This window comes from Seriola lalandi, unplaced genomic scaffold (genome assembly GCF_002814215.2).
Source record: "Seriola lalandi dorsalis isolate HSWRI2012SDOR001 ecotype SW California unplaced genomic scaffold, Sedor1 jcf7180002053898, whole genome shotgun sequence".
Classification (NCBI taxonomy): domain Eukaryota; kingdom Metazoa; phylum Chordata; class Actinopteri; order Carangiformes; family Carangidae; genus Seriola; species Seriola lalandi.
The window spans coordinates 1,309,896-1,329,616 of NW_019524451.1; the positions used below are offsets into that span (position 1 = coordinate 1,309,896).

At 41.9% G+C, this 19,721-nt stretch overlaps 3 protein-coding genes and 1 long non-coding RNA gene across 6 annotated transcripts in view; 1 reads left to right on the top strand and 3 right to left on the bottom strand.

Annotated features, from left to right (window-relative positions):
- Positions 1-5,851, bottom strand: part of n4bp3 (NEDD4 binding protein 3) — a 23,155-nt gene extending 17,304 nt beyond the window's left edge. Inside the window, exon 1 of the mRNA XM_023402121.2 lies at positions 5,695-5,851. The gene's annotated coding sequence lies outside the window, so the exon portion shown is untranslated. The remainder of the gene's footprint in view (positions 1-5,694) is intronic.
- Positions 5,852-5,905: 54 nt separating this feature from the next.
- LOC147819365 (uncharacterized) lies at positions 5,906-8,079 on the top strand. The gene is made up of 2 exons (XR_015436999.1): positions 5,906-6,425; positions 7,530-8,079. It is a non-coding gene; the product is annotated as an uncharacterized LOC147819365 (long non-coding RNA).
- LOC111652013 (platelet-derived growth factor receptor-like protein) lies at positions 7,260-10,877 on the bottom strand. Its single transcript, XM_023402101.2, has 7 exons — positions 10,607-10,877; positions 10,195-10,355; positions 9,950-10,092; positions 9,670-9,821; positions 9,224-9,517; positions 8,104-8,243; positions 7,260-7,667 (listed from the first exon to the last, which is right to left on the bottom strand). Exons 1-7 carry the CDS (start codon positions 10,686-10,688, stop codon positions 7,461-7,463), a joined length of 1,179 nt encoding a protein of 392 aa, XP_023257869.1. The 5' UTR covers positions 10,689-10,877; the 3' UTR covers positions 7,260-7,460.
- An 828-nt stretch (positions 10,878-11,705) lies between these two features.
- LOC111652071 (cationic amino acid transporter 2) lies at positions 11,706-19,459 on the bottom strand. Of its 3 annotated transcripts, XM_023402196.2 has the most exons (14): positions 19,378-19,459; positions 18,279-18,320; positions 17,948-17,980; positions 17,193-17,644; positions 16,398-16,553; positions 16,134-16,299; positions 15,888-16,024; positions 14,878-15,100; positions 13,748-13,884; positions 13,558-13,660; positions 13,335-13,468; positions 13,052-13,218; positions 12,851-12,959; positions 11,706-12,763 (listed from the first exon to the last, which is right to left on the bottom strand). In XM_023402196.2, the coding sequence occupies exons 4-14, from the start codon at positions 17,560-17,562 to the stop codon at positions 12,621-12,623; spliced, it is 1,845 nt and encodes a 614-aa protein (XP_023257964.1). In that variant the 5' UTR covers positions 17,563-17,644; positions 17,948-17,980; positions 18,279-18,320; positions 19,378-19,459; the 3' UTR covers positions 11,706-12,620. The 3 variants fall into 3 exon arrangements, with proteins under 3 accessions (XP_023257964.1, XP_023257965.1, XP_087029039.1); XM_023402197.2 differs by lacking the exon at positions 19,378-19,459 and having other exon boundaries at positions 17,193-17,566; positions 18,279-18,686; XM_087172913.1 differs by lacking the exon at positions 19,378-19,459 and having other exon boundaries at positions 18,279-18,686.
- Positions 19,460-19,721: the final 262 nt, after the last annotated feature.

Consider the following 19,721-nt stretch of genomic DNA (forward strand, 5'->3'; position numbering starts at 1 on the left):
GGGGGGGGGTGCTGGCTGTCTGGTACTTGAGAAATAACGTTAACCCAACTGAGCTCAGTGCGTCTGTCACTTTTTAGAGAAACAGGACATGACATTTTCAAATTCAGTCAGTAAGGATTTAGAGGAAGCCAGCAGGACCATCTTAGAGACAGATTTCACTTAACAGAAACCAAAAATTGATAACAAGAGAAGAGTTACATTCATAAAGGAATAGAGCTTTGACTTAGCTTTGAATAAGGGGTTTGATGAGAGCATCAATACCACTCTCGTGTCTGTGCGGTACATGTACAGGTAGCCCAGCTAACTGGAAACAGCTAACCTACCAAAATCCACCTATCAGCAGCTCCAAAACTCATTAGTTAATAGGATACATGTCATTTAATTCAAACTAAAGCCAATGTGTAGAAACAATAGTTTCCCGTCTCTGTGCTAAACCAAGCTAACCTGCTGCTGGCTCTTACGTCATATTTATTTCTCTTATAACATCTGCTTTTAAAAAAAAAACAACAACAACAACAACAACAACAATAACAACAACAAAAAAACAAGATAAAAGCCAGCGAGTCTTAAGCATTGTTCCACTTCACTACCTGTGTGACCAAAGTGAGACATGAGCAGGTCACGGTATCTGACTGTAACCTTTAAAGCCACTGTATTGATTTTATGTAAAAGAACAGGATGTGACAGCAAACTGAAGAGCTGTCAGAGAGAACAGAGCTGCGGCTGCCTCAGCGACCACTACATGTACACGCAGATATAAATAAACAACAATGCCCACTCGCAGAGGAGCGCTTCGACTCGTGGCCTTTTGTTCTGCAACACTACAGCTCTTCAGAATAAATAAAAGAGACAAGGGCCGAGTACTTTGCACACACACCGTTCATCCCAACATATATACACACACACACACACACACACACACACACACACACACACACACACACACATAACGCAACACAACACACCGATAACCGTTGCTGCTGATATCTATAGAAGGCAGGTGAGGTGAGGCTCCTCGCGGGGGAGATAAGCCCGATCAATAACAAAAACACGAGGAAACCATAAGTCTGAGCTGAAGTGAACACACCACGTCTGACTCACAGGGAAGAAAGGCCACATTCGTTAACAAGACAATAGTCCCAGGATGAGATTCTGCCAGAGTTAGAGATCGGCTATTTCCATCTGCCCTCTGAGTTGGTGACATTTAGAGACAAAGGCCCCCGTATGGGGTCTGTGCAGCCTCCTACACTCTCAGACCTTTCCCCTCTGAAGGTCAGGGGGGTCCCGCCTGTCTCATGAGGATACAACTATTGTCCAGCAGTCAGGTGGCAGGTCAACCTACAATTGCAATCAGTAAAAACTAGGCATAGTAGATTTTACAATGATTAAACAATAATTATCTACCAGATCTGCTTCATCTGGCAGCAGATGATATTTTGATTGATAGAAATAAGCGTGTGGGCCCAAGACTAGCTCCTCATTATGCCAAATCCACCCATACACACTCACACTTACACTGTTATATATCATCAAATACATGAGCTATTTTATTTAAGTCGTTCAAGAGTTGTTTCTGTTTTCTGACAGATGATGTTCACTACGTTTAAGCTTCATCTTTAAAATGAAAATCAAAGGTATTGCCTAATGTCCACACAATCATGGCGTGGCTGACAGCAGGTGTGATGTTTGCTGCAAGTGGAAAGATCTCTGACCTCCGAGGGTCAGACAAGATGACATTTGTTGCCTTAGCTTAGATACCTGTACGTTGCCATATAATGTTGGTTTATAATGTTGAGGACATTCCAGTTGTTATTCTGTTATTAGTCAACCTGGTTTTCCTGCCTTATCTATTTCTGCTTGAGTCAGTGTTCCTACATGTCCCAGGATGCCTTTTGACACTCATCCACATTTATATTTTACTTGTATGCATTAGAAAACACTGCAATATATCGAAATGTATACTGAACACAGTGACATTGTTAAATTGTGGATTATTCTTTAAAGCTGTATTAATTTTTTATTTTTTTTTTATTACTTGGGGAAACAGAACAACAACACAAACAGTGGCATTTTATCATCTTGTAAAGCTGAGTAAAGCAAACAGTTGCTTATTTACACATACTGCAGACACTGACCAAAATTAAAATTCACACCTGATGAAATTAAGTCTAATACCTTCTTTCATTGTAGCTCTGTTTTGGTTTCCACCGAAAAATGTCTGCCTCTTTTCAGCTGCTAAATGCTGCAGTATGTTGAACAGCGAGCCACTAAGCATGCCTCTCTGCTGTCCGGGGCTGAGCAGGTAGCAGCGTTCAGTGGGTTTATCAAAGCTTTTTCTGACAAAAGCTGTCTGCTGCTGCTGGAAACAAGGTTAATGAGAACAATGAGACTGAACCGAAACAGTTGAACACTCCCCTACAGCTCCGTAGGTTTGTCGCTTCAAGCAACTCCTTTCACAATACACACAGTAATTTGATCCGTAGATAAAAATATTGATTGGATAAATAAACCTACCGCTTACCCAGGTCTTTCAGTTTAAACATATGAAGTTGTCGTTTTATTATGTCAAAAACACTTTCAAAGATCAACCTTAAGCTATAAGGAAACACCTGTCACTTGGGGATAATGATTAACTTGGGTGTGTTCTCTGTCTTGGTACTTTGAAAATAACTGAGTCCAAGCTTGTCAGCCATGCTACTTGACCCAGCCGAATCTGTGCAAAATAAATCAATGTTTTACTGATGCTAATTCAGTCTGAGCTGCTGTCAAACTCACACGAGACCGTGAGGATAACCACATGTCTGTGTGGAGTGGTTAGTCAATGCTTAAACAACTGATCGGCTGGTGCAGAATTCCATAGGAAACATGTGTTCTGGTTACTTGCACAGATGAACACTTTCTTTTGATTCCAGTGACAGTAAAGCCATGCAAACTATTACCATTCACTGTGATGGCTTTGAGCCGTGAAGGCTAAACAGCCTTATATCCAACAGTGGCAGAATCAAGGCAGACAGCCCTGCACGCTTGGCCAGGTCCCACAGTGATTTTCCCAACCCGGCCAGACTTTAATCGCAGCGACAGACGGCCCACAGAGCGGATCAGGCCAGCCACCGGCAAAGGGATAACTGAGGAGTGAAAGCATGAAGTGTAAGAGCATGACACTTTCTCCTCAGAGTGATTAGGCATGGCCTTGTCTATAAAGAGTCTATGAGATGAGTGCAGACGGGAGAGAGAGAGTAGGGTAATAGGATGAGCCCAAGATTAGGAGCAAACAGCCAGAAAATGTGGGGAGAGGGGAGGAAAATCTGAGGAGAGTAAGAAACAGAGTTGAGGAGGGGAGACAGACCAAACCCACTGAGTGGAAGAAAGACTGATTAGTGTTTGATTAGCTGGCTGGCCTGAGGGGAAATCTCTGTCAACCAACACAGTGCCATTACGGCCGTGCTCTCCCCGCTGCACCATCTGCTAGACTGTAGTATGCATGACTGACCCGCCATCCACTTACATGCTACAAAACAAGAAAAAGACTAACAGCTAACTACGTTGCGGCTTAAAGTTGTGTCAAGGATGTTGGATTTATTAGACTGTGACAGGGTAAAACGTTTAGGTGCACCTTCTGTGAGTATTCAAATGACAACAAACAAACTGTGGGAGTACGGAGGAGTAAAGTTCATTCAAACTCACTGTGCTTCACGAGGAGGAGTCGGTATCCTCTAATCTTTCCATTAGGCAACACTAAGCAAATGGTCAGCAGACATCTGATGGTCAGCAGAATTAGTGTTTCATCAGCTGCCCATGCTTTAAGGAGACATGTATGCGCACGCACACACACAGACACACAAATACACAGGGGAGTGTCAGCCCCCTGGGAGCTCAAACAGCTGAAGGAAGACACAGCACATCAGCTGTCAGGGCCGATTCTGCTGAGAGACGAGCTGTGCTAATAGGTTGTCGTCAAAAACGTCTCCACAAGCTTTTAGCGAGCAGACAGACTTTTCAATATTGACATCTTTTGACAGAATTCCTTCAAATTGATACGTGACGATATTTTATGGGTGACTCTGTGGTTTTGAGAGGATAAACCACATAATAGGCCTCAAAGTGACAACTGACATTATTACTGAAAATATTAAATTATCAATCTAAAATGTTAACAATGACAAAATGCGTTCGTCACAGGGAACCAGCGCTCAAAGTGATGTTTAAAGTGACATTCGAAAAAAAACAAAAACAAATTCACTTCACAATGTCACTAAACTGAGAGAAGCAACTTAACCTATAAGAAGCTGCTACTTTTACTTAAAAAAATTAGAAACTAATCAATTATCAAAAATAGGAGTTTGTTTTTTAGTAGATCCACTTATTCTTTCCGAAGTTAAGGTCAAAACTGTTCAATCCGAGAAGGTACACCAGGTGTGTCACTTTGTGTCAGTGCAGCGTTAAAGGGTCAGTTCACCCAAATCACAGAAACCACATTGTCTCACATCACACTAACGGTTTCTACCCATGCCTATAGTTTGTGTTAATGAATTAAATCAAAACTCAAAACTGAAACACAAACACAACAGAAAATTGAGCATGGGGTCAAGAGTGCTGAGGTAAATGATAGAGTATGATTTTGGATGTTGGAGCTCTTATTGCAAAATCTGACCTCTCAGCCCCAACCAGCCTCCCAACCCTCAGTCACCTCTGTGTCATACAGAAGGAGGCTGGATGGGATGAAGAAATTCATTTTTGTGTGGTGACTTTCAACCCTAAACAATAATTAAGCTGTCGAAGTGATCGCCATGCACTGATCATCAGTCGTACACACTCACACCAGTGCAGACAGCAGTATATCAACCCACTATCACTTTGAATTCTCCTATAATCCCTTTCCTAAATTACAGGAATGGTCACCATGCCGTCTCCAACAACATCTATTGTCTCCCTATTGTAAGACCTGCTCCTTCGCTTGCGTCAGCTCGCACACCATAACCACCACAGTCAAAAGGACTCTTCCTGCAACGCTCTATGAGTCCTCAGGTCAGAGGTCACCTGTGGCCTCTGGTCTCCACGACGACAGCCAGGCAGTCCCCAAAACTGAGCTGGAGTCCTCCTCCCCCTCGACTTCACCATCCACCCACACACAAACACACTCTCACACACAGAAACAGCTTTTGTCCCCAAACTCCTGTGCATCAAAGGAGACCCTGGAGAGTGAGCTTCAACCCAAACATTTACAGCCGTGCAGGACAAACACTATTCAGTACACTGCAGGGGAAGAGCAGGAGACCTCCACTGCTGCAAAGTGACAAGAGATAAATGGCACAAAAAAAAAAAAAGATTACTGCTCCTCCATCAGTCTTCTCTCTCTCTCACACAGACAGACAGACAGACAGACAGACAGACAGACAGACTGGAAAACCTTTCAGATTGTGAGGATTAGCCCTGATCTGAGCGCTCAAACTCTGTGGTCCGGTTGAGAGCAACACTATGTCTTTAGGCTACAGGCTTTGACCTGAGCAGCTGAGCTTATCCTCAAGTTTATTACACCCAGGTCTCGTCTGCAGAAAGTTTGGAACATGTCACCATCATGAACTACAACACACCATGCACCAATACTGGCACAGATTCCCGGCTGCAGAGCTGCATGGTTGTAGGAGGCTCGTGGGGGGGGGGGATGATGAAAAGATTAGAAAAACTGGCACTCACCATATTCAGCATGCAAGACATCTCTTGGTCAACACTGGTACTCTACTGCAGTTTTTGTCAGTCGCTGGTTATATAATGAAACAACCGGTGTTTACGTGGCTCCGCAGGATATTTTCCAGGAGTCGGTGCGGAACAGGAGACGGAGCTCAGCCTGCTGCTGGCGGCGTGGAGAGAGAGGAGCGCAGACTGGGACTCTTTTCCCTCTCGGAGGTTTGAACAGTGGAGACAGCGGAGTGAGAGGAAACATGAGGGGCAGGGAGACATGTGCCTGTCCCCCGGTAACTGGACTGACACACTTACATTTGTAAAGCGGGGCGGCGCCATCTAGCGGCAGGGTACGTAGGTGCGATAAACAACAGTTCAGAAGCAGCGAAGAGAAGTACCCACCTCATATTTAATACGAGGGCTGAATTACCAACAGGCGTAAAGTGGGCGCCTGCCTCTTAGGCCCCAGACGGTCCCCTGGGCAGGTGTTATTGCTTTAATGTGTCTGTCGTTTTGTTTCAATACCCCTACTTGTTAATGACTTTGAGCTGCATTTTATGCAGCTATATAAATAAAGTGTAGTATAGCTGTAACATGGGGAGAGTTGTAATACCGACAACTAACAGCAAACGGGGAAAAGTAAGTCATAAGATGATGTCATTGTTTACCCACGTCCTCCCTGGTACCACACGGTGGTTGTCAAGGCTGGAAACAGGCCATGCAGATTGGGAAAAAAAAGTTTTTAGGTAAGAAAGTAAATTTTTTGACCAAGTTTTGTTTAGTGCTTCGGCAATTTCAGCTAAATTCATATGACTTACATTAAATTGTACTTTCTCAGGCAAAATGTGATGCATTTTCCCCTGCTAATACAGCAAACTAAACAATGGCTGACAGGGGTGGGATAGGTTGTAACAAATCTTTAAAAAGTATTACAGCCATTCTTTTACATAAAATTAAGAACACTTTATTGATTTAAATAGTAATAATAATGATTTTACAGAATACCTTGGCAGTGGAAAAGAAACACTGAAAGGCGTGTGCCTGCCAATGTTTTGAAAAAAGCATGTGATGAGGTCCTAAAGAAGGGCAACCAACGTCACTACGACATTTTTGCTTTTGTCTAATTGTTACAACTTACAGCATGTGTTGCAGCCTACCCTGGTGGTAGGGTAGGTTTTAACAAAGGACATCAACTCAAGAGGTCTGTGATGCTCTTGCTGAAGTTTGAATTGTTGCCATTTTCTAGTATAAGAATTTGAGAAATCTTGCTCAAAATTTCAGTGAGATAAAGGTGGTGAAGCAAGAAGTTTTACAACCCAGTCTCCCCTATTATTATTATTATTATTATTATTATTATTATCAACAATATTATAATTTCATTACGATAATTTTTGATCAATTTAACTTAATGTGAGAAATATGTCACACGCTGATGCTGTGAAAATGAACCATGTACTTTATATTCATCATCATCATCATTATCGTAACAGTTTGTCTTTACTTTATTTTTATTCTTTATACTTTTGCCTTTGCCATGATCATGCGCAATCAGAAATAACTAGAAGAAGACAAGAAACAAATTGTGAATATGTACTGTAACATTTAATATACAAGATTGATGTGCAACATACATTCATCTAAACAACAAAATCTCTGTTATGATTGTAATGGTGCAGTGTGTTTTATAATCTCAGAGGAAAACGTTCATCTTTTGTTGTCACCTTATCTCCACTCTCTTTCTCTCTCTCTCTCTTCTGGTGTTGTCATATAGCTGTGGTGGCTCATGGTTTCTGCGGTTTTGCTTTGGGAACCACTTTAACAGTGGTGGATACTGATTTGGCTCCTTGCAGGTTCTGAGCGGTGCAGGTGTATGTGCCCTGGTCCACATCCCTCACCTCATCCACCAGGAGAACAGACTGAGACTGCTGTCGAGCCGCTCCTCCACCGTCTGGATTGACGCTCTCCTGTGTGTACAGAGGCCTCCCGATCTGCAAGCAGCACAGGTGCTCCGTTCAGAAACAAACACATACTTCACAGCAGGGGCGGGAGCTACCTGTTTACATAAGCCATTCAGTCTGCAGTTGACTTATTAGTAAGTCATTATACAGGCCTGGATGCTCCGCAGTCCATAGGTTGAATGCCTCTTAACTAATAATGAACTAGCTAAAAGCACAAAGTAAGCTGTAATGACAGGATGTACACTGCCTGCACACATCCTTCACTTCATTTGTCTCACAACCAACCTGAAATTTGCATATTTCTTATGCATCAAAATGTCTCATTACTGCTCTGTAGCATTAGTAAACGACTTATTGACATTATCAAAATGATTAGTTAAACCCATTGAAAGTACACTGTGTTGTAAAGTATTGGAGTATTAAAGCAATAAGTTAATCATCATCCCTGTCTCCATGAGTATCTGACCTGCTGTCCTGGGTATTCCCACGTGAACTCCACGACCACATCCTGTTCTCCCACCACACTGCAGCTGACACGCAGGTTCTCCCCCGCAGCCAGCGAAGGCGATGAGGCCTGGATCACCGGGGCAGGAGGAGCCATGGGGTCTGATGGCAAATGTGGAATATCATTGAGTTCTGTAAGTGATAAGTCACGTCAAACAATGAATTAGCATTAGTGACATTAGACAGCGTAATGAAAGTGAGAGGAATTTGAATGTTCTGCCCGTTTTGTCTGGGTTTCTCCTGCAGTCTTGAAAAGGCACGTATGTTTGGAGTTCTACATGTGCCCTCTTCAAGTAGTAGTACTAATACAAATACTTGTAATGGCGCAATTAACAAGTACTTTTATTCTTGATTAATCTGTGGTTTCTTAGTAGAAAACAAAAAACGAGAAAAAGGCAATATTTTTCTGGAGGAAATGCACTGCTGAAATTTTGCAGTTGAAACAAATTGAAATCCTGAAACAGCTGAAGCTGTGCTTCATACAGAAATACAAAAACTAAATAAGCTGAATTAGCAGTTAGAGTGAAGGTGCTGAATCAAGATGAAGTGTAAGCGCTGAGTGTTGTTGTTGAACTCTAGACTGAATTGAAAGTGGAGAAAGGATTCAGCTGATGTGTCAGTCCAAGCGTAGGTGATACAATGACCTGGAAGTATATATTGTTCAAGCAATTGTGTAACCTGAAAGTTCAGTACATCAGTGTAAACACTGAAAGCGGTTGGAGTGAACTGTGTATGAACATTGGGAAATGGTGGGGGTTAGAGGAGCTGGAGAGTTTTTGAAGTGTCAGTCAGTGCAGGTGAAAGCGTTGACAGTAGTTGAACTGTCAGAAGATCAACAGGGAAAACATAAAATACAACAATATAAAACAGAAAAAAGCTGGACCGGAGACTCCATGTGATTCAGGTGTGATTGTGATTGTGTACATTTTTCAGCCTTGTGTTGTTTGGCTGCCTGTTGGTTGTTTTTCCCAGTTCTCTGTCTAATGCATGCTGGGATATGCTACACACCCTCTTGTCTCTGAACAGGAACAAGCAGATAAAGGCAACAAATAAAAGCATAATTGTGGAAATGGGTGACTCACAGTTGACATAGATGAGCATGTACTTGGTGGAGCTCTGCCTCAGGTTGCCCAGACTGGCCACACAGTACAGGGCTCCAGCGTGATAAGGCCGGGGTCGATGGATGGTGAAGCCCTTCATGACATTAAAGGAGATCTCCCTCCCATCCACCGCCACCTCCACCGGCGGATACTCACGGTGCAGAGTTACTTTGGCGTCGGGTGATGTAACCTGACAGGGAAGGACCGTTGGCCAGTTGGTTCTCAGCTGTATCACCTCATAGTAGTCAGACGACGGAACAAATAGCTCTTGTGGGTCTGTTTGGTACAGCAAGGAGATAATGCAGCTTGATGATAAGATATCATGTGGATGTTATTAGGCTTCCTATCAAGCTGGCGGTGAAATAAAGCGGAGGCCTGCGGGTCGGAAAAGTGCATGTGTAAGCATCAATAAAGTTTATTCATTGTACCGGGAAAGAAGACGAAGACCTTGACAGCTTTGCCATATTCCTTCCTGCAGTCTGTGTCTTCGCAGTACATTGGGTAACAGGTGTACTCCCCTGTGTCTGCACCAGTGGTGTTGACTAATGTCAGAGCGCCATACCGCTCATGTTGGACGGTGCTGCAGAGCCAAAAGAGGAAAATGTCAGAGAACAAACACATCTCCAACAGATTTTTTTAATCAGTCTGTCACTTGATTAATACATTTTACATCATGCAAAATAAACCTGTATCTACCGGGGAGCTTACCTGAGCCTTCCATCATCCTCCTCCTCCAGGTAGGAGGGGACGCTCCACTGCACAGGTTTGCCCCTGCACCTCAGCTCCAGAATTTCTCCCGACTGCACGCTTATAGTTTCTCCCACCTTCTTAAACTTCCCTTTGTTTAGCACCTTCAGTGTGTCGGACACAAAATCATGCAGTTATCCATTCAATTACACACACAGTCACACACACTCAGTTCTTTTTCTGTGTTTGACAAATCTTTTGTGTACCTGTGTGAGTAAGGTCTGTGTCTGGGCTGCAGGTGAAGCTTTGATCTTGGCTGTTGCGGCTCTGGGCCCTTTAGTTGTTGATTTTCCAGGTTTGGGTTTGCTTGGCTTGGGCTTCCTCTCTGGAGTGGGCCTCTGTTCTTGGGCATCTTTTTGACAATAAGCTAGACAAGGTACAAAGCACATGACGCATCAATAAATACAGATACAGTTAAGTGTTTAATGATATGAGTGATAAGCAGTTCTTAATAAAAAGAACATCGTATGATTGCTGTATTTGGTGATAGTGTAATTTTATCAGATGCTAACGTCTGGAGTGAGCCATATCATGCATTAAATCAACAGAAACCCCCCTCCCCCCTTGGTAATTCGCATGTTCACAGAACTGCTCAGCAACTGAAATAAAGTCACTTACCTGACTCGAAGATTACGGCACATATAAGGATAGTGCTCAGCACCAGTTTCCCCTTCCACCCAAACAAGTTCACCAAAGGCATGATTGATCGGTGGATTATCAGAGTGATGTGTGGACTGTTAGTCCACGCAGTTCAACATGGACGGAGAGAACACACTGCAGAAACCAGAAGGAGGGAAGGAAAGGGAAGAGAGAGAAAGAGGAGGAGGAGGGGGGCCGAGCTCGCAAAGTGAGCGGTCAGCTGTTTACCAGAATCACACAAAATTCCTCCTCCTGAGAGTGGCATTAGTACCCCAAATTCCTCCTGACTGGCTCAATGGAGGCTTTCAAGCCTGTCTGGACCAATGAGGGTCTAGAGACACAGGCCCCTCCATGTTGAATCGCGCAGCCTGTTTGCTTAGCTGCTGAGCTGCTGGATTGAAAGTTTTCTAGCAGCATGAATCTGGCCCACCGAAACACACCACACAGCCCAGACGGGGGCAGTGAGAAGGTTATTAAAAGCATTTGGTGCCCAATAAACCTTGTGTACTACACACAGTAATGGCCTATACACAGGTAAAACAAAACATAGCTTTAGCCTACATCTAATACACAAAACCAAACATGAAAAACTATACAACGCTTATCATGTTGTGATGCTGAGCTCTTTATTCTCTCACACTTTTGAGTGTTTCATACGTCAAATGCTACAAAATTATCTGCTGTGTAAATTAAAGCCTTCATAGATGATTTTAGGCTTGACTTGACAATAAACAACACACTCTTTCAGTGGCCCACATTCACTTTCTCTATATTAACTGATTGCTCCCCATTAGATTACATGTTTCTAAAGAGGAAAAGAAATAAAAGTTTTAGATGTGTGATTATATCATGCTGTACCCAGTGGGAGCAATGTCAACCTCTCCTTTTGAGTGACTGGCTAAGCCACGATTTTGAACATGACACAGGTAAGCTGCTGTGAAAGGCTCTTTTGTTCCCAGTGAACTCTGGGTATTGAGCCGTCTCTGGCTCTTTATCCAAGATTATGAGTGGAAGTGGACTTTTTTTTTTTTTTTTTAATATGTCAACATACGCTGTAGAAAATTACTCCGAATTGTAGTTGTCTTGAAAACAGGGTTATTTCTTTTTAATTAAGGAATACATTTACAACATGCAATTAGAAATCATGTACAGTTTTTTTTTTTTTTTTTTATATATTTACAATTTTAAACAACAAACAATTAATAAAGTGAATCTTTAAACAGGACAAGAACAAAAAATATGACACTTCACAAAAGGTTTTCTGTATCTACATTGTACATATTCTTCAGTCTAACACTATAAATTTATATTTATAAAAAAACAAAAACATTTCTCGTTCTCTAAAATCATAAAATTGTATAAAATTGCAATAAATTTTCACATTTTACAATTGATTTGAAAAGTGTAAACTTGTTATTTAGGTGTAATAAAAGTGTAATTATCTACGGGAACTTGTTTTAGCCCTTTTTTTCTTTTTCTTTTTAAATATGGTCGTAAGAACTTCTCTTATAGTAGATTTAGCAGCCCCGGGACATGGCTCTGACATTCATACAGAATATACAGGTAAATGTGATTAATAATGATATGAAAATGAGCAGGGAGTGGAGTTCAAATTTTTAAAAGTGTGCTCAGAGATCTGTAACGATTCCTGCACACACATCTTTATGAAATGTCTGCATTCCCTGTTCTTTACGCCTTGAACATCTGGAAAGTCCAAAAATATGTCAGGCAGCATTTCAATAATGGCAATAAAAATATTACGATAAATTACAAACTCCATCAACATATAATAAATGTCAGTATGAAATAAAACAGATTGGCTCGTCTGTCCATGTGCCTGCACTGTGCCCCTGTCACCCTGACACTCTCAGAGACTGAGAACTGAACACTGCAGAAACAGATCAGCACCAGTGCATATAAAACATCAGTTACAAACTCAAAGCAGTTACTCACTGTAACATCTGAATCAGTGTCTCTCCGCTCCAAAACAAGCTCAGAATTTTTCTTCTTTATCAATGTATGTTTTGGATGTATTGTCCATTTTGCTGCTGATGGTTTCAACACTCATCTGGTTGTTCCTGAGACGCTTCCTCTGAACACTGTTCCAAACCCCGTAGAAAAAGTAGATGAGTAAACCTGCAGAGAGGAGCGGGTGATTATTACAGTTCAGCAACTAACTCAATAAAAACCCTCTAAACCGTTCGAGCAGAAATGTAGTCTTACCCACTAACATCCAGATAGCATATCTTAACCAAGTGTCTGCGCCTAACTGCACCATCAGGTAGACATTGATGAGTGTACTCACTAAAGGCAGAGCAGGGAGTAAAGGCACCTATGAAATCAGAAAAAAAAGAAGATGTGAAAAACTTTTCCAGTTGATGCTAGCTTGAAAATAAACAAGATTCCCACATTTAAAATACTCACCATAAAAGATGCCTTGGTGGGATTCTGTGGGTGCCTCCAGATGAGGAAAAGGAGGAGCAGCAGGATGCAGACAAGGATGCAGACAAGCGCCACACTCCATGCTTCCACACGGGACAGAGCATCAATGGCTTGAGTCAAGGTGATGCACAGTCCAACCACACATGCAACTGCAGAAGAAAATGATGAATGAGAGATGTATGGCCTAGAGAGGCGAAGGTCATCATCATGAACCTGTCAGGAGAAATTTGAGAAGCCAGAAGTGCATCCATAATCTCTGATTTACCAGAGGTGACAGTCAAGATTGTGACTGTCTGTGAGGTGGATGAGTTGGGCGTTGACGGAGGTTTCAGGAAACCAAATTTGGTGTTTGATTCTATGATCTGCAGATCTGATTCTTCTGATGGACTCGGCTGGTACCTTGATTGCAAAGAAAATAAATATGTAATATAAGTTTTGCTCAACATTCTGTGTAAAGGCGGCAGGAGAATATAAACAAATAAATGTACCTCAGTATTAGGATGCATATGGCCACGAGTGTGTAAGCAAACAGCGTGCCGATGGACATCATTTCCACCAAGGCTTCCAGGTCAAACAGCAGAGCCATGATGGCTAAAAGAGAACAAACAGAGAACACAGAGTTACGTCAAGTTTCGGCACATGTACGCAGGGCCTTATGAACAGCTGGAGCATCTGTACCTGCCACAACTCCAGATGAGATTGTAGCAACAGCAGGGCTGCCTTTGGCGGTGACTTTGGTCAGGGGTTGGAAAAGCAAGCCATCTCTTGCCATGGCGAACATCACCCTGGGCATCGGGAACATGGAACCCAGCAGGCTGGAGAGACAAAAACAAACACATCTAAGTTTTTAATCATATATATTATGTCGTTTTATCTGGTCTGGCAAACAAGCAAAACAAAACTTCCAGCAGCTGTACTGGTGATACAAGCGCCACTTGTTGGCAACTTGTTCAACAGAAGCACTATCAGGAGGCTTAATAAAACTTTTGACCTTGAGAGATTTAGTTTTGAAAGTGCAGGGTCACTTTATGTTACAATGAATATATTTCACTGAAATCATGCTATTTTTTTCTTTCATTCTGTCAGACACTTCCTATTTGTAGGACACATAACAAATTTTCATCTTCTTGGGCTAAGCTGAGTTAGCAGTCAATTCACCAGGTGGCAATGCACACCATGTAGGAGCCTCAAATGCTTTCCAAGTTTGTGTGAAATTGATTACTTCAGTACATGTTGCTGCAGATCGCACTTGGTTAGTTCCAAGAACTACAGCAGAGATTTTAGAACTGGAGGCTGGTGGAGCCACTGAAGATGTGTGACGGCTCTGTTAACTCAGATAACATTTTCTTTCCAGTGGCAATTTCATTCGGACTCCTCCACCTTTCCTGACTGTGTTTATCTCATGTTTCTGAGACCTCGTGTGTGGGTGTGTCTTCATTACATATCTGTAATATCATGTTTCTTTCCTTCATCACACTGACTGATGTATTATATATGATGGTGATGTATTATAGTCGACAAGTGGTATAATATTAGCAATGGTTCATTTAAGTCAGGAGCTAACTGAGCACTAGCTTTGTATTTCCTTCACGAAGTAAAGTCAGTGGCATGTTCTTAGATAATCTTTCATGATTTGAAGGCAATCCATCCATCAGTTGTTGAGATATTTCAGTCAAATGCTGGACTGACCAACTAACCATTAGACCAACAAGCCTGGTGCTAATGGCTAAAAAATGTAAAACAATTTCAGCCCATAAATTATACAGTCACATCACACGACTGTGACCCTGCTACCAGTGCGTTCTTACCTGGTGGACAGGGCACAAAGCGACCCCACAGCCACGGCATATCTGGCAGGACCCCAGCCGACGTAGTCAAAGGCCACCGGCAGGGGGCTTTTCTCACTGAGCTTGTAGTAGGGCATCATCAGGGTGAGAGCAGCAGACACGGCAAAGTACGCCACGAAACAGATGAGTAGTGAGGCCACGATGCCGACAGGTACAGACTTCTGAGGGTTCTTCACCTCCTCACCTGTGGAGACCGATACACAGAGGTCAGGGACACTTTTAATGCCGTTTGTCACATGATGAGCATCATCCCACAAACGTGTCTGAAGTAGTTTTAAAGCTAAAGTAATACAAAAAAATTGATGTAACATTTGTCACGTAATGTGTTAATATTGCTGTTTGACAAAAGAAAGTCTTACTACAAGGTACCCAATCTCTGGAGCTTTCAAACACATCCCACGGCCTTCATTATGGAGATTTGGGTCATGTGATAACTAGTGGTTGTATATGATATGCTATCTCCCCATCATATACAACCACCTGTTATCACATAACTGGAAATCCACACTAAGGTCACATGATAACAACAAGACTATCTTCATGAAAACTAACCAAACTGTTTTGTCGCCAATGAAGACCATGAGATGTGGCTGAAAGTTTTGTTTTGTTTTTTGTACATTTTTTAGTAGGTGGACATTTTTATTTTCAGGCCAAATCTGGATAGATATTATTGAACATTTTGTTGTAATATTTTGTACAATTAGCTGCTGAAATGAAAAATATTTAATTCATTGTAACATGCAAAATCCTTGCAGTTCAATCACAACCTGAAATACATGCTTAGAGTGCAACATTGGGCACATTTTTAAATTTCATTAAAATTGTATGGAACTTCACTGTTGTTCAATCTACTGTGTCAGTGAATATATACATTAAGCACTTTTTGTCCCATACTGGCTAAAGCCTATTTTAACTCTACTAACAATACAGAAACAGCCTGATAATGATAAGAAGACAAGTTTTCCTCTCACCCGTTGTAGCGATGCAGTCAAATCCAACAAAAGCATAGAAACACGTCGCAGCTCCAGCCAGGGTTCCACCGAGGCCATAAGGGAAAAAGCCACCAGTTCCATACACACTTGTTATATTGGCAGTAGAGCTCAGGTTTCTGCATGGAGGGAGACAGCATTACGATTATTTACAGTGAGATAACCAGGACGTAAAGGACGGTGCATGCTACCAAACACAGACAGTATTATATTGGTCCTTAACATTACTTGAGTTCGGCCGTGGCGTTAAGCAGAGCCTCTTCACTGATTTGCCAGTTTGAGATGTCTCCCTTGATGAACCCAGAGATGGTCACAAACAGCAGCACCAGGATGTTGATTGCTGTGAAGATCTTGTTGATTGTCGTTGACTCTTTCACTCCAAAAGCCAGCAGACCTTCACAGAAAAAAAAAAAAAAAAAAATTAATGAAGTGAATGATTTTTGTATGTATTACTGTCACCACCATAACGACGCCACAGTGTCTTCGTTTTACCTGACAGTATCAAGATGAGAGCTGCAGCAAAGACATCTGGGTAAGGCGCCAAACCAGGTAGGCCCATGGCTGCGTTTTCTTCTAAGTATTTTGATATGACGCCCCCTATGAGGTCATCAAATGTCCCACTCCACGCCAACGCAACACTGGATGTGCCTGAAGAGATGGTGAGAGGAAAAAGCAATAAACTAATCAGCCTGAGTCACCACTTCACTGTAGTCATAAACAGAAAACACGGATGCTGATATTTCCTTTTATGCGCCTTTCACACTTTATGACTCAGTTGTTTTAAATGGCTTTATGGGGTTATTTACATGCAAGCAATGAATTTAACAAGCTGCGGTAAAAGCAAAACAGGATTTTGAGTGAGCACAAGCTCAAAGTGAATTTGCAAACTTGAACTTTTATTGTTAAAAGAGCCATTATGAATTTCCTTCAACAGCTGGTGAAAGGTCACGGATCGTTTAACAGTCTCATGTTGATGGTTGATCATTTATGGGTTTTGTTTTTCTCAGTGAACCAAACGTGTTACATAAGAGGATAATATTTGTTTCCTTTCAGAGGATGAAAGCAAGTTTTAGTCATATATTAAGATTAAGACACAGAGTAAGTTCAAATAATATTTTCTTGTTCATATTTGGCAAATAAAGGCAAAAAAATAAATAAAAATCACCTTTGATTCAACACAATAATTATTAGAAAAGTAATACTTCTCATGAACTAAGATATTGAATAATAGACTTAATTATCTATTTATATTACAATTGACAAACAAATTCTGTGTATTGCACTTGCCTATGACGTAGGAGAGCAACAGATTCCAGCCAGTGATAAAAGCCAGCAGCTCTCCAACAGTCACATAGCTGTAAAGGTATGCTGATCCTGTTTTGGGAACCCGGGACCCAAACTCTGCATAGCACAGCCCGGCAAATATAGAGGCCAGAGCAGCGATGAAGAAGGAGACGATGATGCTGGGCCCTGCAGTGTCTCTGGCCACCTCTCCAGACAGGACGTAGACCCCGGCTCCCAGGGTGCTGCCCACACCGAGGGCCACCAAGTCCAGAGTGGTCAGGCATCGGTTAAACGTGGACTGCTCCCCCTCGGGCTCCAGGGGCTTCCTCCGAGACAGGCTCACCAGAATGGACTTCACTAAGCTGCGCGGCATGCTTCTAGGGGGTTTGGATCGGGATGAGGAAAGATGAGGGAATTATATAGGAAGAGACAGGTGGGAGTGCAGTGTGATGATACTGAGAAAGTGGGAGTAAGTGGAAGGTAGAGTGGGGGGGAGAGGAGAGGGCAAGGAATGGGTGGATCAGTTAACATGTCAGTGAATAATTGTCAGGTCAGCCCCATGTTAGAACATTTTCTCTTCAGTGAAACATTATATTCAAATTGAAATCAAACTATATATTTATATATATATATATATATTTATAGTGTAACAGTGGCTTTACAGACACAATTCAAAATGATTTGTATAATAAATGTAACTGAAATGGCTTATCGTAATAAATTTGAATTAAGCATAATAGAAGAAAGAATTCACTCACCTTGTTTGTGCAGTCCCCTGCTTCACAGGTGTGCTTAGAAGAGACAATTAATAGGACCCGTCATTCCCTTAAATCGCATTATTCTTTTATATGTGCCCTTCTTTATCACCCCCCTGATATGATAGTGCTGATGCCTGGAGTTTTCATTGCCGCCCACAACGCAGAAAACAACGCCCTGCTCAGGGACTGTACTTTACTCAACCTTCAGTAACTTACACAATTACTTCCTTGAACATTTCTGAGGATAGCTGAGGATATGATTTTAAGTCATTATTTCCCTGGCAATAAAAAAAATTAATGTTTTGTTTAATTTTGCAAAGTGTGTTCTCACCTCACCAGAGCAGTATCATCCCTCCTCTCAGGGCTACTTTAGCTAAAACCAGATGAAAAAGTAAAATTAAAAACACACATAAAGATGGGGTCTTACCTCCGATCACACACTGTGCTGGAGCAAAAAGGTTTGTACAAAAAGGGTGAACTCATGTGAGTAACTCATGATTTTAATGTAAGTGAAAGCTGCTGTGCGTTTGATAATCTTTTAATGATTATGACTTCAAGATAATCCGAGACTTTAAGTTACACATTCTTCTATGACTTTGGAGTTTGTCCTTCGTTAAATGGAACCAGTAAAAAAAAAGTCTGAATGTGGCAATCATAAAAACTGAGAAAAACAAACTATACATTTTTTACACATACTTTATCTCCAGTACGGTTATTTTTCTTATCAGACAATACATAATGCAAAACATAACACTATACTGTGTGTGTTTACATTTATGTGTTGCTTAGAAACAAGACCCTGAACTTATCACTGCAGCTGCGTTGGAGTTTGCCTGCTTGCCCTCAAAAAGCCCTGTCCCCATCTCTACCTGGAGGTGTGAGCCTGCCACACTAATGGCCCTGTGAGTTAATGAAACAGTGGAGGACAAAGCAGCTTTCATGGCTTATGCATGCAGCAGGCTGCACACTTACTCTTTGAGAGGTAGCTTTCGCCTTCTCATCTCCCATCAGGGGATTTCAGCTCACCTAATCCCTTCTGGCATCTGCTTCAGCAGGCAGGAGGCGAGTGGGAAACGCAGCCTGTGTGGACGGTCAAAGTACCTTTGACCAAACTTAAAGCTCAGGCTTCGTATCTGCAGATCGTCCTGGCTGAGATACCGTTTTCAGAAGTACAATGGGGTAATGCTTATCTAAATGACAGCTACTATGCACGTGATGTTCACCTTTATGATGGGTTGATCTTGATCACAGTGAAGCTCAGTTAATGTTCATTAATGTGCTATTTATGGCTGCACTGTGCATTTAAAGACACATCTCAGATGCAGCATTACATATAAATATGACTGTCCGACATTAAAAGCAAAGCACATGGATTTGAATTTGTCTTGCTGATGGTAATTTCATTCAGTAGATACACAAGTTCTTCATACCTTGTCTGCAGTCCCACGAGGAGTGACTGGTGACTGTGAGTAGAAAACAGCGCAGTGAAGCAAAAACATCCGTGCTGTTGACTTGGATGAAGGAAACATGATTTTTACTGCGATATATACAACACTGGCCTGTGTGACCCTCCCACTCAATGGAATTACTCACAAAGTAGCCTTTCTCACTCCCGACCAGTTTGGATCATAATGTGCTCATTATTGCATGGAAGGCACAGGGTGAGAATTGTGAACAGCAAATCCTATTCAGAATGTCAAAAATGCTTTTGTGCTTGCTTCATTTGTTATTTTTTTTTTTGCTTTCATAAGTTTTGATTCCATACTTTCAAATG